The sequence below is a fragment of the Vicia villosa genome, linkage group LG5 (genome assembly GCF_029867415.1).
Source record: "Vicia villosa cultivar HV-30 ecotype Madison, WI linkage group LG5, Vvil1.0, whole genome shotgun sequence".
NCBI classification, from domain to species: domain Eukaryota; kingdom Viridiplantae; phylum Streptophyta; class Magnoliopsida; order Fabales; family Fabaceae; genus Vicia; species Vicia villosa.
In genome coordinates this window covers 150,226,217-150,242,557 of record NC_081184.1, presented here as the reverse complement: position 1 = coordinate 150,242,557, position 16,341 = coordinate 150,226,217, and the positions used below count along the sequence as shown (strand labels likewise).

At 36.6% G+C, this 16,341-nt stretch overlaps 2 protein-coding genes across 2 annotated transcripts; one reads left to right on the top strand and one right to left on the bottom strand.

The window, feature by feature from the left end:
- Positions 1-2,672: 2,672 nt before the first annotated feature.
- LOC131603150 (serine/arginine-rich splicing factor SC35) lies at positions 2,673-4,806 on the top strand. The gene is made up of 8 exons (XM_058875417.1): positions 2,673-2,829; positions 2,903-2,981; positions 3,069-3,148; positions 3,232-3,298; positions 3,478-3,549; positions 3,868-4,077; positions 4,170-4,386; positions 4,499-4,806. The coding sequence occupies exons 1-8, from the start codon at positions 2,754-2,756 to the stop codon at positions 4,502-4,504; spliced, it is 807 nt and encodes a 268-aa protein (XP_058731400.1). The 5' UTR covers positions 2,673-2,753; the 3' UTR covers positions 4,505-4,806.
- A 6,522-nt stretch (positions 4,807-11,328) lies between these two features.
- On the bottom strand, positions 11,329-12,767 carry LOC131603149 (heavy metal-associated isoprenylated plant protein 45-like). The gene is made up of 3 exons (XM_058875416.1): positions 12,191-12,767; positions 11,817-11,889; positions 11,329-11,730 (listed from the first exon to the last, which is right to left on the bottom strand). Exons 1-3 carry the CDS (start codon positions 12,194-12,196, stop codon positions 11,534-11,536), a joined length of 276 nt encoding a protein of 91 aa, XP_058731399.1. The 5' UTR covers positions 12,197-12,767; the 3' UTR covers positions 11,329-11,533.
- Positions 12,768-16,341: the final 3,574 nt, after the last annotated feature.

The window sequence follows — 16,341 nt, the reverse complement described above, 5'->3', positions numbered from 1 at the left end:
GCAAGAGCTTTAAGGATCGCTTTTACCTCGGAGTTGAAACGCACTTCATCTTCGATATTATTATAGTTAAAGTTATTGTAAATTTCCAATAAACATCATGCCTGTGTAATTTTGGATAATCTTTCAAATTTCTTGTTTAACCGATATCTTTGGACTTCCACAAGAAGATCTTTGTCGCCTCTCGAGACAATCACATAACTAGACTTTCACGGGAAGATCATTACCGTCCCTCGAGGCAATCACATAGCTGGACTTCCACAAGAGGATCATTGTCGCCTCTCAAGGCAATATACAGATGTTGGACTTTCTTAGGAAGATCCTTGTCGTCTCTCAAGGAAATATACATATGTTGGAATTCCTCAAGAAGATCCTAATCGCCTCGCAAGTTAATATACATATGTTGGACATCTACAACAAGATCCTTGCCATCCCTCGAGGTAATCACATATATGGCTTCCACAGGAAGATCCTTGTCTCCTCTCAAGACAATATACATATGCTGGACTTTCACAGAGAGATCTTTGCCATCCCTCGAGGCTATTAGAGCGTCAAAGCCTCGTTGAAGGATCTTTGCCGCCCTCTCAGACTATACTAAGTTGATCAAGATAAAAGCTCCCGCTTGAGGGACCCTATATATCTTCGGGTGAAATTATTTCCGAAAATCACACGTGAAGGGCGCGACCTATATCAAGCCCTAGAGACTTATGTTAAGTCTTGCTAGAGGGCTCGATAGAAGTGCCACCTATAAGATTAAATGTCTCGTCCGAGGGACTCAGCGCCCCCATATTCGAGCTACATGACACAATCTCTATGGGACTTAGAGTCCCCATAGTTCATAAAAACTCTCGCTTGAGGGGCTAAGTATTTCTTCGGGTGAAATTGCTTTCGAAAATCACGCATAAGGGGCGCGACCTATTTAGCGCCTTAAACACTTAAGTCTTTCTAGAGGGATCGATGGAAGTCTCGCCTGAAAGGTTAAATGCTTCGTCTGAGGGACTCAGTGCCTCCTTAGATGGGCTACATAATACATCCTCTAAGGGACTTAGAGTCCCTAGAGTTGATAAAAGCTCTTGCCCGAGGGACTCAGTATCTCTTTGTGCGAAATTGATTCCAAAAATCACGCCTAAAGGGCGCGGCCTATATCAAGCCATAAAGACTTGGTGTCAAGTCTTGCTAGAGGGCTCGATGGAAGTCTCGCCTGAAAGGTTAAACGTTTTGTTTGAAGGACTCAGCGCCTCCATAGTCGGGCTACATGATACAACCTCTAAGGGACTTTGAGTCCTTAGAGTCCATAAAAACTCTCGCCCGAGGGACTCAATATCTCTTCGGGCGAAATTCCTTCCGAAAATCACTATTAAGGGCACGACTTATATCAAGCCCTAGAGACTTGATATCAAGTCTTGCTAGAGGGCTCGATGGAAGTCCTTCCAAAAAAGGTAAATGTCCCATCCGAGGGACTTAACACCTCCTCACCCGGACTACATGATACAACCTTTGAGGGACTTAGAGTCCCTATAGTTGACGAAAACTCTACCTGAGAGACTTAGTATCTCTTCGGGAAAAATTTCTTTCGAGAATCACGCATAAGGGGCCGACCTATATCAAGTCCCAGAGACTTGGTGTCAAGTCTTGCGAGATGGATCGATGGAAGTCATGCCTGAATGGTTAAACATCATATATGAGGGACTCAACGCCTCCTCAACCGGGCTACATGATACAACCTCTGTGGGACTTAAAGTCCTCAGAGTTAATAAAAAGCTCTCGCTTGAGGGACTCAATATCTCTTTGGGCGAAATTGCTTCTGAAAATTACGCCTATGGGGAGCAACTTGTACTAAGCCCTAGAGACTTGGTGTAAAGTCTTGCTAGAGGAACTGGTGGAAGTCCCGCCCAAAAGGAGATACATTTCGACTAAAGGACTTAGCGCCTTCTCGGCAGAGATGCATTACATTAAATTGTAAAGGCTTGGATTGCTAAAGGTCAACTAGAACCTCATAAGGAAAAACATTAGTTATCGGAATACTCTCGTTAGCCGCAGGTAAAAAACACTTCGCCCGCTTTAGAATGACTCGTGTCAGAGGGATCATGTAGTGTTATATTTACAAATATTCTCTTGAACATGAATAACAACTAATCTTAATTAGAATACACTAACGGTTTAAAATATGAAAATATCATACCTCATCCCATGGGGTTTTCCCACACCATGTGCGTTGCCAAATTTACCATTCTGCTTCCGGAAGTATATTTCCGGAAGCACTTTTTTTTTTAAATTTTATGTTGATTTGTTCCATAGATACATTTAAGCATATCCGAAAAAACTCTACGAAAATAGAGGACATAAATTTAATTGCGTCGGGTGGAGAACAGTATTATGTGATTGCTCTAAAATATTTTACGATAAGAATGTATAACAATTATTAAAATAAAACAAATTGAATTGAGAGGTATTTTAAAGATAAAATATGTTTAAAGAGTTAAAAGGTAGTGCACTGAGAGTGTAAAATAGTTTTACACTGTCATCCAATAGAAAATCATAAATGTTCCATGTCATTAATTTTTTTTAAATAAAAAAGTGGTTTAATTAGATACATGAGTGGTGATTGGTTGACAGTGTAAAACTTTTCTCATGGTTGACGGTGTAAAACTTTTCTCATGTTTAAATTGCATTCCGCGTCATCCCTTTCTCATTAGGGTTTTCATCTGGTTATCATCTCCCACCTTCTGTGTATCCAATCCAGTTCTGAATCAACCATGTCTCACTTCGGAAGGTCAGGCCCCCCAGACATCGCCGATACCTACTCTCTCCTCGTCCTGAACATCACTTTTCGTAAGCCCTATCTCTTCTCTCTATTTTCAATTCAATTCTTCCTCTTATCTAACATTATAATTTTTTCCTCAAGGTACAACCGCCGACGACCTATTTCCGCTCTTTGATAAGTACGGTAAGGTCGTTGACATCTTCATCCCCAAAGATCGAAGGTATTTTTTTTTCTGATTCCCCCAATTTTTATTCATTCATCAAATCCTTAATTTTAGCTTATTGTAATTGAATTTTCCGTTTTTTAGAACTGGTGAGTCGAGAGGTTTTGCTTTTGTTCGTTACAAGTATGCTGATGAAGCTTCCAAGGCTGTTGATAGGCTCGACGGTATATGCTTCTTCATTTCATTGTGTTCTCTGTTGATTTCATTTTTTTAAAATTGGCTTTATTTGAAAGAATTGATTTTTCAGGAAGAATGGTTGATGGTCGTGAAATAACCGTCCAGTTTGCAAAATATGGACCTAATGCTGAGAGAATGTAAGTTCAATTGTTTTTTATTTTCCCCTTTTTGTTACAAGGGTGGTGTCGTGTTCAAATTATTAGTGTGTTTGGATTGGCGATGAGTTTGGCATCGCGTGATAGTGGATGCTGGTTATTATTTTCTCATTGCATAATTTGCATTTTTATGTAGCTAAGTTTATTTATTTAACTTACAGTCAGAAAGGAAGGATTATTGAAACATCTCCGAGATCAAAGACCTCGAGGAGCCGCAGTCCCAGCAGGAGAAGGTGTGTACCACTTTTTAATATCTTTGCTGCTTTTAGATTTTTGTGATCATAGGAGAGTTTCAGTGGCGTCTATTTTGTACTGAGAACTATGAAAAGTTGAGTGTGATGAGCAATGTTTCAATACACGTGGTTTCTTGCTTTTGTTTTTAAGTTCAGAGTGATCATTGAATTTTAGAGTCAAAACTATTTCTGGATTTTATGTGTTCATTTTGATATTTTCTTATGGTTATTGACATTTATTTCTGGCAGCCTTTGGTGTTTCTATATTCATGATTGAATGATAGAGTTTTTTATTGACTAATATCCGATTGTTTGTAGGCATCGTGATGATTACAGAGACAAGGATTATAGGAGGAGAAGTCGCAGCAGGAGTTATGACAGAAATGAACGTGACAGGTATCGCGGGAGAGACAGGGACAGTCGTCGCCGAAGCAGAAGTCGTAGTGCTAGTCCTGGTTACAGGGGCCGTGGGAGGGGGCGCCATGATGACGAGCGTCGTAGTAGAAGCCGGAGTAGATCAGTGGACAGGTCTATATTCATTGATACTTGACCTTTTCAGCAGTGATTTTCCACCACCTTAGTTATTGTTATTTAAGCATTTTTTTTATTATTCTTGATAGCCGCTCCCCTACACGGCGCAGTCCTAGTCCTAGAAAGAGCCCTTCTCCTAATAAGAGTATTTCCCCTCAAAGGAGTGCTTCCCCCAGGAAAAGTCCACGTCGTGTAAGTCCTGATAATCGTAGCCGTGATGGAAGGTCTCTTACGCCTCGCAGTGTCTCGCCACGAGGTCGCCCTGATGCTTCCCGAAGCCCATCTCCTCGAAATTCAAATGGTGATGTAAGTAAAGTAATGTTATTCTTGAACTTAGAAATGAATCAAAAAGCCAAGTTTGCTATCAAAATCATTTTTTAAACCTGTTTTGACCATTCAGTTCTATATATAATTGCAGGAATAAGCTACTAAGCTATTTTTTTGAAGTATTCCAGAGACATTCAGACTAGTGTACCAGTGTACCTGTTGCTGTCTTGAAAATATTGGATGATTTGGTTGATGTGATGGTATTATCAAAGTCTTGGAAACATTTTATGATCTAAGTGCAGTTTGGTAGGGTCGGATTTCCTTGATGTTTCTCTGTTTTGATCTATTATGTTGTTTACTTATGAGTTTGGTAGCTTTTGAAACTTGTAGCTGCTAGGTTAATATTTCTGTACGAGGGATTTTTTCTATTTCAGCCTTACTCTATTGTGTTTGCATTTATCTCTCTCTGCTTCTACATTTCCATTTCCTTTGTTATAGTCAGAATGGTTGTGATCTAGTTAAATCTCAGTTAATTTATAATTAACTTATTGGGTTTTATAGTTATGATCGGGAAAAGTGATTGGGGCCTGATAGGCGCATGTTGAAATTGTTGCTGTTGATGCTGTTTCTGTCATTGATGATAGTTCGTGAGTTTGATGCTGTTTCTATGTCATTGATGATAGTTCGTGAGTTTGATGCTGTTTCTATGTCATTGATGATAGTTCGTGAGTCTGATGCTCGTTGCAAGAGTGTGCTGGTTTTAGGACTGGTTGTTTTAACAGTGTGCTGGTTAGAAAGACATTTAATTGCTTGATTTTTACCCAATTGATCTGGTTTTTGGTAAGCTTTTTTGTTCACTTTATTTTTTAAATCCTACATGCCTTCTGAGAATTCTGAATTTTGATCTGGTAATCATGAACGGTTTCCATAAAAAATTAATTCTGGAATTCTTGAAGCTGTGAACACAAGTTGAACTTGTGGTTGATGTCTCATAGGAGTTGGACCTGTCATTTGTTCATTCAGAGGCTGATATTAAATATAATCTGGTACTAGATATGAACCCTAATTTGCTGCTGGTATGTTACTTATAATAATCACATTAAAGAAGTCATTGATAAATTGTTCAAGATTACTTTTTAGGGTATTTTACTGGATACTTAATATTCAAGTTTATAATATATGCTACTTAATGTAGTGAGATGTGTTTGCTGTAGCACACTACACTGCTCTGTGATTGTAGCTGTGAGCTGGTTGCTGATGCATCTTTAATATGAATGTGTGCTCGTGAGTTATTTGAAGAATTAACAAATTACCGTAGCAGACTGTTGCTGCCTTTTTTTGCCAGGGTCGAGTTGACAATGATATTAGATGTTAGGTGTTGGTACTGAGGATGGCTGTCTAGCTGTGCTGCTCCTTTCTGTTGATTCCAAAGCCGCCTTCAATATTATGCTTGTTGTTTTTTCGAAGTTTCAACTTCAATCATTCATTCAGTCATTTGTATGGCATGATATTTATATATTTTTTTATTGCTTGTCACTTGTTCCTTGGAACTTTGTGATCACTGTTAAGGTTTCCTTTATGATAGTTTTTTTTAGTCACGAGAGTACTATATTTTAGTTTTTCCCTTTAAATTTTTTGGAGGAGCCGCACTAGATTTAGCGCCATGATATTGAATACAAAATTTTCACTAGATGTGGCAATGTGTTAGGTCTTGTGGTAATGACAATGTGTTGGAACTTGTGATAGCCTTGTACCCTGGGTGAGTGGAGTTAATTATACTAATGGTTTGAGTAGTGTATGTGAATAGGAATTAGTTTAAATGTATTAATTTAGTGTAATTACCGATATAGTCTTGTAACTTTTATATATACGAGAAATAATAATGAGAAAAGTATCAAGCCAAGAATTCTTGACATGGTATCAGTAGGTTGTCGATCAAACCTGTGAGTTTTAGGTTAATCTTGGCTTTTATTCAGCGACACCCCACAGGGTCGCTCTTGAAATCGTCTCGGTAGATCTTGTTTCTCGGTAATTGAAATCATCTCGGTTCTCGGTAATCTCTCCCAAGATTGCGTTTCTAATCTCGGGTGCTTACAATCGTGTTTCTGGTAGTGTTCATAAGTTACAATTTTGTTATTCCTCCTTGTTTGCAAATCGTGTTTGCTTTGATCGTGTTATCGTATCGGTGTCGGCAAGTATTTTGAATTAGGGTTTTGATTTGGTGTCGGCGAGTATCCTAAATTGGGGTGTTGATTTGGTGTCGGCAAGTATTTTCTTCAGTGTTCCGTTGGTGTTTTTTGTTTCACGTTAACAAAATTGTTACGTTAACAAAATTGTTCTTAAGTCATCTCTGATATTATGGCTTTCGAAGAAGAGATAGATCATATTTGTGTTCGTTTTACCGGAAAAAATTATCTTGTTTGGGAATTTCAGTTTCGGATGTATGTCAAAGGGAAAGGATTATGGAGTCACTTGGACGATGTCTCTTTGGCACCGTTAGAGACAACTGACTTAGATGCATGAGAAATAGAAGATGCTCATATTATCACTTGGATTCTTGGTACTATTGATCCTCACATGATTAATAATTTGCGATCTTTTTCCACTGCCAAAGAAATGTGGAACTACTTGAAGCGTATCTATAACCTAGATGCGGCCGAATGTTTTCAGTTGGAGTTAGACATTGCCAATTACAAACAAGGCAATATGTCTGTTCAAGAATATTATTCTGGTTTTTTGAATTTGTGGACAGAACACTCTGTGATTATACATGTTGAGGTTCCCAAGAGTTCTCTCGCGGATGTCCAAGAGGTCTACAATACTAGTATGCGAGATCAATTTCTCATGAAGCTTCGTGCAGAATTTGAGGTTGTCAGAGGTGCTTTGCTGAATAGGAATCCTGTTCCTTCTTTAGATACATGTGTTAGTGAACTTCTCAGAGAGGAACAACGTCTTGCTACTCAAGGATCCATGTCTCATGATGTTGTCATTTCTGAGTCTGCTATGTTTGCATATGCTCCTTAGAGAAGAGGTAAAGGTCGTGATATTCGACATGTCCAATGTTTCTCTTGCAAACAATTTGGACATTTTGCCCAGAGTTGCAGTAAGAAGTTTTGTAATTATTGCAAGTAGCGGGGCCATATTATCTCTGATTGTCCCACCCGTCCTCCACGATCAGCACAACGTTCGGTGCAAGCATTTCCTGCTAGTACAAGCTCTGCAGTTGGTCCTTCCATCACCAATCCATCTAATGGTGGTGCTCTCCAACTTGAAATAATCCAACAGATGGTACTTTTCGCTCTTTCAACCTTGGGAATTCTGGGTAAGTCTTCGAATGTCTCCTGCCCGTGGTTTTTTGATTCTGGTGCATCCAATCACATGACAGCCTCTTCTGAATACTTGCACAATTTACATTCTTACCATGGTAATCAGAAAATTCAAATTGCGGATGGTCTCTCTATCACTAATGTTGGTGACCTCAACTCTGATTTTCGGGATGTGTTTGTATCACCTGGACTTGCTTCCAATTTATTATCTGTTGGTCAATTGGTTGATAATAATTGTAATGTAAATTTTTCTCGTGATGGTTGCTTTGTGCTGGAACAGGTGTCGGGGAAGGTGGTTGCGAAGGGGCCTAAAGTGGGAAGACTGTTTCCACTTCAGTTTATTTCTATTCATTTATCTCTTGCTTGTAATAATGTCCTGAATTCTTATGAGGATTGACATAGAAAATTGGGTCATCCTAACTCTGCTGTTTTATCTCATTTATTTAAAAATGGTTTGTTGGGAAATAAAAATGTTGTTTCTAATGCATCTCTTACATGTTCTGTTTGCAAATTAGTTAAAAGTAAAACACTTCCTTTTCCGTCTGGTGCTTATCGGGCTTCCTCTTGTTTTGAAATGATTCATAGTGATGTATGGGGTATGTCTCCTGTAGTTTCTCATGCTCGCTATAAATATTTTGTCATATTTATTGATGATTATAGTCGTTTTACTTGGATATATTTTCTTCGGTCTAAATCTGAAGTGTTTTCTATGTTTAAGAAATTTCTGACATATGTTGAAACTCAATTTCATGAAAGTGTTAAAAAATTTCGCTCTGATTCTGGTGGTGAGTACATGTCTCGTGAGTTTCAAGAATTTCTTCAACAAAAAGGCATTTTGTCTCAACGATCTTGTCCCTATACCCTCCAATAAAATGGGATGGCAGAACGCAAGAATCGTCATTTGCTTGATGTGACACGCACTTTACTTCTTCAAGCTTCTGTACCACCCCGATTTTGGGTGGAGGCTCTTTCCACAACTGTCTTCTTGATCAATCGTCTTCCTTCTACGGTTATTGATCTCGATTCTCCTTTTTTCGTCTTTTTAAAATTCAGCCTAATTATAATGATTTACATACTTTTTGATGTGTTTGTTTTGTTCACTTACCTCCATTTGAAAGGCATAAGCTTGGAGCGCAGTCTGTTCAATGTGCGTTTATGGGGTATAGTCACTCTCATAAGGGATTTGTGTGTTATGATGTCACTAACCATCGTTTTCGTATTTCTAGGAATGTGATATTTTTTGATAATCAGTTTATGTTTCCATGTGTTTCTCCTGTCATGAATGATATTGTTACTCTTCCTAAGTTTTCTATTATGCCTCAATCTATAGAACGCTATAAACCAGGTCATGTATATGTCAGAAAACACAAACAGCAGGTTCTCACACCCCTTCCCGACGCTGAACCGCCATCTGATCCTGTAACGGCTGAACCACGACGTTCTGGTCGAATATCTCGAGCACTAGATAGATATTCACCAGACAGGTATAATTCCTCACATACTACTCTAACTGCCACACTCTCTAGCATATCTATTCCTACTTGCTATTCACGGACTGTTGAAGATGTACGTTGGATAAAAGCAATGAATGCGGAACTTCAAGCTCTTCAAGAGAATTTCACATGGGATATTGTCTCTTGTCCTCCTGATGTTAAACTCATTGGCTGCAAATGGGTGTATTCTGTGAAATTGAATTCTGATGGGTCCTTCAACCGTTTCAAGGCTCGCTTGGTTGCCTTAGGAAACAAGCAGGAATATGGAATTGATTATGATGAGACATTTGCACCGGTTACCAAAATGACATCTGTTCGTACGGTACTCTCTATAGTTGCTTCTAACGGGTGGGCTCTTCATCAATTAGATGTGAAAAATGCTTTTCTTCATGGTGACCTGGCGGAAGATATTTATATGACTCCTCCTCAAGGTTTATTTCCGTCATCTAAGGGTGTGTGCAAGCTCAAACGCTCCTTATACGGTTTGAAACAAGCGCCTAGAGCATGGTATGAAAAATTTCGCTCCACTCTACTTGGGTTTTCCTTTACTCAGAGTCAGTACAATTCTTCTCTATTTATTCATAGAACATCTACTGGAATTGTCCTACTTCTTCTGTATGTTGATGATATGATTATTACTGGTTCTGATCATGCTTCAATTCAAAGCCTTAAACAACAGTTACAAGCAGCATTTCATATGAAAGATCTTGGTAATTTGCATTATGTTCTTGGGCTTGAGGTTCATTCTACATCCAAGGGCATATTCCTCCATCAACACAAGTATGCCACATATTTAATTTCTATGGCTGGTCTGCAATCGGCTAATCCAGTAGATACTCCTCTTGAGGTTAATGTTAAATATCTTCGTGATGATGGTGATCTGTTGCATGATCCCTTATTGTATCGTCAACTCGTGGGTAGCCTTAATTACTTGACTATTACTCACCCTGACATATCATTTGCTGTTCAACAAGTAAGTCAATTCATGCACTCTCCTCGCCACCTTCACTTGGCAGCAGTTCGACGTATAATTCGTTACTTGAAGGGAAGCTCTCATCGTGGTTTATTCTTTCCAACTGGAGTTCCTCCTAAATTGAGTGCTTATAGTGATGCCGATTGGGCAGGGTGCCCTAATACTCGATGATCTGTCACTGGTTGGTGCATGTTTCTTGGCTCTTCATTGATCTCATAGAAAAGTAAGAAACAAGCGAGAGTCTCTAAATCTTCTACTGAATCTGAGTATCGTGCCATGTCTGCTGCTTGTTCTGAAATAATTTGGCTTCGTGGTCTTTTGGTTGAACTTGGATTTCCTCAAATAGAGTCAACTTCACTTTATGCTGACAATACAAATGCCATCCAAATTGTTGCGAATCCTGTTTTTCATGAACGCACCAAACATATTGAAGTTGACTGTCACTCAATCCGTGACGCTTATGATGACAAAATAATATCACTTCCTCATGTCAGTACTCAGTTGCAGATTGCAGATATTCTTACCAAGGCTGTTCCGCGTCCACGTCATCAGTTTCTTGTTAGCAAATTGATGCTCATTGACAAGCAGCATCAATTTAAGGGGGGTGTGAATTGGAATTAATTTAAATGTATTTATTTAGTGTAATTACCGATATAGCCCTGTAAATGAAGAGTTGCCATTTTTGGGACTCATTCACAAAGTGGTGCACATCAATTTCACCTATAAGACGGTCAAAAATAGTGTTTCTAGTGCTACTCTTAATGGTGGTATTAATCTCATACCCATGATGACACTATTATCATCTTAACCTGAAAAATATGCGGTTTGTTAACTATGGGATCAATTATAATATAGTTTCAAACATTTTTTCTTGAGAAGTTTCATTTTATTGAACTTCTAATTTTGTGCTTTTCGCTATTGTTTGGTTTTGGATTTTACAGGGTAAAACTTAATATCATTTTCTTCCAGTTTTGAAAGTTAGTGCAACTATAAATAGCGACAACCTGGTCATCTAGCGAACAAATCCATCATTCGTTTATAAGAAATCATAATAAAGTTAGGTAGCTAAATCAATACATTAAACCACCCTAAGAATTTACCTGCAGAAATATCTCTTTGGACGTATCTTTTTTTAGCAAAAATATTAAAATCGATAGGCACTCTGTATATTTTCAAAAATTCATTCCGGAAGAGATGTCTTTATTCTATTATATGTATCTGAGATATCCTCATTGTGAACTTTTCTGATTGTTGATATGATTTCTATGGAAATAGCAAAGCTAATGAATATAATGCTAGTGTATATATCTATCACCTCACACTAGGCAGAAGATACAGAAACATGGAAAAAACCAAACACAAAAAGGCCTTGGTGGGGTTGGTGATGAGAAAAACTAGAAGAAACTAAAGGGGTTGAATCTAAATCTGGCATAATTGGCACTGACATAAGCATTAAGCAACTCATTCTGAGGAGACCAAAAATCAGCCTTGAGACCCCCTCTTCTGACTGCTTTTAGGATTTTGTTTTTGTGTGTGTATCCAGTTACTACTACCTTCTGACAATTAGTATCCACTTCCACTTTCTCTATTCCTGCATTCATCAACAACATAAAATCAACAACTAACTCATGATTAATGTGGCACTAATCAGCTATATTTGTATGAATCAAATCAAACCTTTTAATTTTGAGAGACACTTCCTTAGTCTTTTTTCATGTATACAAACCATCTCCACTTTTAATTCAACAATCTGCAAAGCAAAACAGTAACCGAATATTAATAATTGAACATAATTTTCCGCACTTTTTAATAAGGGTTTGGGCTAATAATCAATGGAGTGCATGAAAGTGATATTATTGCTCAAATAATCTGGCCATGAACTCAACTCATTGATTAAGAATCCATGCTTTCCCTAATTAAATACCATCAGTCTAAAAAATTTTGTAACCTTTTGTACCTAATTGGTAATGGCAAAACATGCAAGAATGGAAGAAATGTCTAAAATAAACTGTATAACAATCTGTTAGGTTAAAAAGTATAAGGAATAATACCTCCATTAATACTGCTGAGATGAGATTATGCGAGTTATGGTTTATAGAAGAGCAGGACAAAGGGAGACAGAATGGTTCAAAAACAATTGATATGAAGGTTTATCTAATGACACAGAGATGGAGGGCTATTTATAATTATGTTAATCAAAATAGAAGCTCAATTAAAGTAGGAAGAAACATTAAAGTAAGTGTCACTGTCTTGGGTTTTGAGTCAGTTTGTTGTTTGAACTAGTAGTAGTACTACTGCAAGGCAAACCTAAATGCTTTTTTTGGGGCAGAAGCAAATTCAGCTTTAGAATATGCGATCCAAGTCCCAATGCTTTCCATCTAAGCAAAGTAATGAGTGTATGAGAATTTGAAATCATTGGCTTTGACAGATCTAACATTCTTTTTTTTCCTTTTGACCGAAGTTGTACATAGATAGAGAATGGACCCTAAAAAAACAGAGATCTTGGCTTTAATGACAGATCCATGCAGCATGCTGAACATCTGGCATTTACCTTCAATTGTTGGATAAGCTGGTTTCCTTACATGTTACTGCTCATTGCATATGCTTCCAACAGAAGTAGTACTAGGTTTACAGTTTAGTCAGAAAACCGAATGGAACTAAATCGAACCATACTAAAAGGTCACTCGAACAGAATCGGGCCATTTCAATTTACCCAGAACTTAACCGAATCAAAATGATTGGTTTGGTATACCGGTTCGGAATTCTAAATTGTACCAAAATGTTAAAAACAATTTTTTCCAAACCAAACAGTTTGTTAAAGAACCAACCGAACTGTTAAATTTTAAAATTTTTAAATTAGTTTTTTTTTTTTCAGTTTCAATTCGGTTTATTTGCCATTTAAAATTTTTAAATTAGTTTTTTTTTTTCAGTTTCAATTCGGTTTATTTGCCATTTGATTCGGTTCTAAAACAGTTTGTACCATAGTCACATAATTCGTTGAACCCCCTAGAGAACTGCGAATTGGTTCGTGCGAACCGGTTCGCGGTACTTTTGTGAACCCGGTTCATCACAAATAATTCACAAATAATTTTAAAACGTAAAAAAATATTATTAAACTATTACCTGTTCCCCAATTAATGGTACAGATACTTGTTAACGGAATATTAAAGGAAAAAGTGCAGCGTTCTATATTTATAACTATGCTGGCACTTAATATTAAGAACTTACTCGATGTGGGACTCACAGCAATATATAATGTTCAACAATTCTGATATTTCTCACTCATTTCTAAGATTTAATTGTGGAATTAATAAAATGTATAAATTCAATTACTCATTCCATCTTAATCTCAAAATAATTAAAATATATTTTAACCATAACGTCCCGATTATTACATTTGAGCGTACCACGTACCGAAGCGAATTGCGAACCGTGTGACTATGGTTTGTACAACTCAAAACCAAACATAATAGTTAAGTTAATTTAACTTAAGTTCGATTCGATTCACTAACCAAACATAAATATTTAGGTATTTTAACTTCAATTCGGTCTTTTGATTTGGTTTGGTCTTTTTTTTAACAGTCCTAATAGTAGGTAATGCATACATGATTTTTTTTCTTGGATAATTTATTATTTAATCTTCAAAATCTATATGCTTTGTTGTTACCTCCGGTAACAGATAAACTAGCCATTTGCAGATAATGAGTAATTTTATATTTTGTCCACCTGCTACATTTAATGTTCATGTAATTTAGATATCATTGTAAGCATCCATAATTTTCCATTTAAAAAAAGTGAGAGAAAAATGCTTGCTCTGTAATATGTTCTCACATGGTAGTACTTGAATAAAGTGTATTTAATTCTTTGCTTGTCCAAGATATGGCATCCTATTGGAGCCGTTGTGAAGCACATGTTGCAAGAGAAAGGAAAAAAAGATCAGAAAAGAAAAAGGGAATAGAAACAAACCTCTACTATGTTTGCACACAATATGAATGACAACAAGAAGCAGACCAAACAACAAGTTTTGCATAATTGGGGGATACTGTACTTTTGCCTAGCCCCTACTAAAGTTTGGATATTCTCTTTCACTTTTCTTTCAATTTCTCTTCTTCTCTACCTCTCTCTTAGGGTCTGCTTGGTATAATAGATTTAGAGAAGTTGAAGAGAGAAGAGCTGTTTCTTCTGCTTGGAGCATCCAAGAAATAGAGGAGAGAGGCTGGGGGGCCCACACTTTTTTTGATCTCTCCACTTTTGAAGAGAAAGAGCGAAGAGACTAGCTAGCTGAAACAATTTTTTCCTCATTTCCATTTTAGTCTTTGTTTTGCACACTTTTTTTTAATTTGTTTATTAAAATCTACATAATAATTTGTTTTAGAGCATTTTGCACCTATAATTTTATTTCAGCATGTTTGATATGTGTGAAAAAAGTACAGTAATATTTTTTAAAATATTTTGTACGTATAATTTTGTTTAAATATTTGTATTAGTTTATTTTAATAATTAATTTTAACTATTTGCATACTTTTTAGCTTAGGGATAAAATTGACTTTTCAAAAAATAACCACACTTCTCTCTCTTCTATTTCTATCATATTTCTCTTATAACAAACAATTCTTCAAAATCACTATACTTCTCACCTATTTCTCTCTTCTCATACTCTTTCTCACTTATTTCTCTCTTTTCATTTTCTCTTCTTAACCAAACACACCCTTAGTCTCATTCTCTCTTCATTAAAAAATAATAAAAAGAGTTCAATATGATAAAATAACTAAGAATTTAAATCTTACTATAATAATTTATATTAAATGATGAAAATAAGCAATTTAGAATCAGTCAAATTTAGTTTTTCAAATAGTTTGTCTGACAATGAATCTCACCCTGTTAAACAGGTGAAGCATAATTAAGATTTATAAGTGTCCATAAAGAAAAAATAGACTCGAACATGACATAGAGAAGGAAATAAAAAAACTAAAACTGACAAAGTTATGTAAATTTTTTATTAGATACGAGATTTGTATTTGTCCTATAGTGAATCCATTGGCTTCATGAAGGCTTTATATCTTTAAAGATCTCATTGCCTGTGTGAGTTATAACAGAAGGAACAGAGGAGGCAAATGAACGAAAATAGCTAGTGTGTACTGCATAGTAGAGTGACAGCTAGGAGAAGCTGAGATCTGAGATCTGAGGGTAGATTGTAGGTAGCCTGAAGAAATGTTATAAATACAAAGAAAAATCAGACAGTGAGATGCTTCAAACTCAAAAGAGATGAGATAGAATGATCATTGATTTTTTAATTGCAATAAGAAATGTTTTCACGTAGTAAATTTCAGTAAGTGTTCATCTTACCTGCATGCTTATACTCATGCTGTTTTGATTGAATTGTTAATATGAAAACGAAGAAAATTAAACCTAGACGCATCAAATGTTGCATATCAAATTTACATTTATATTGTTATGAGAGAGAGATAGAGGTTGAATACTCCATCTTGCACAGCGCCTGCACTTAAATGTCAAGATGTATTGTGAAAGTTTGGAGATATGCATGCCATTTCATTGTTGCATTTTCCAACCAGTATAACTATAAACACTGTCAGTGTTGTCCCAAATAAAGGGAAAAAGAGGTTGTAAGAGAAGCACAAAAATCAACGAAAATATTTGGAACAAAGCATTTGTTTTGTACAGAGAAAAAGAAACGACAAATGAAAGGAAGACATGAAAATATGGCCAGGAATTTGGATATGTCATACCTAGACACTTGATGTGAGGTATTTCTAAAGGTTTTGGAGAGATATGCTATATCGGTACTTTAAATTGGTCATCGGGTTGAGCATTGATTACATCTCAAATCGCAGTTAATTTTGAGTGATAGAGTTCGTGTCAATTTAGTCTTTCATCAAAGAAAACAACCAAATCTTGTTTCCTAATGTTCTAGAGCAATATGATCAGCCATTGTCCTCCCTCCATGTAAAGAACAGGGTTTTGAAAGAAAGTCTACAACCATAATTAAGGCCGCATCAACTACATGTAACCACAATTACCAGTAATATCAAAAGATTGCAAAGCAAACTTAACCGTATTTTAAAACACTGGTAACAAAAGCATTAAGCCAAAGAAAAGAAAACTCTCTCAGCACCCTCAAATTCAATCTATCACAAACTTATTTTCTCAATCACCTTCACAGTCAATCCTTGCACCAGATAAA

Bases quoted from the DNA above. Each gene is read 5' to 3' on its own strand.
- LOC131603150 (XM_058875417.1), top strand. From the start codon at position 2,754: ATGTCTCACTTCGGAAGGTCAGGCCCCCCAGACATCGCCGATACCTAC. The intron at 2,982-3,068 runs GTATTTTTTTTT...TCCGTTTTTTAG, and splicing joins TTCATCCCCAAAGATCGAAG to AACTGGTGAGTCGAGAGGTT. The intron at 3,299-3,477 runs GTAAGTTCAATT...TTTAACTTACAG, and splicing joins GGACCTAATGCTGAGAGAAT to TCAGAAAGGAAGGATTATTG.
- LOC131603149 (XM_058875416.1), bottom strand. The intron at 11,731-11,816 runs GTTTGATTTGAT...TGATGAATGCAG, and splicing joins GTGTCTCTCAAAATTAAAAG to GAATAGAGAAAGTGGAAGTG.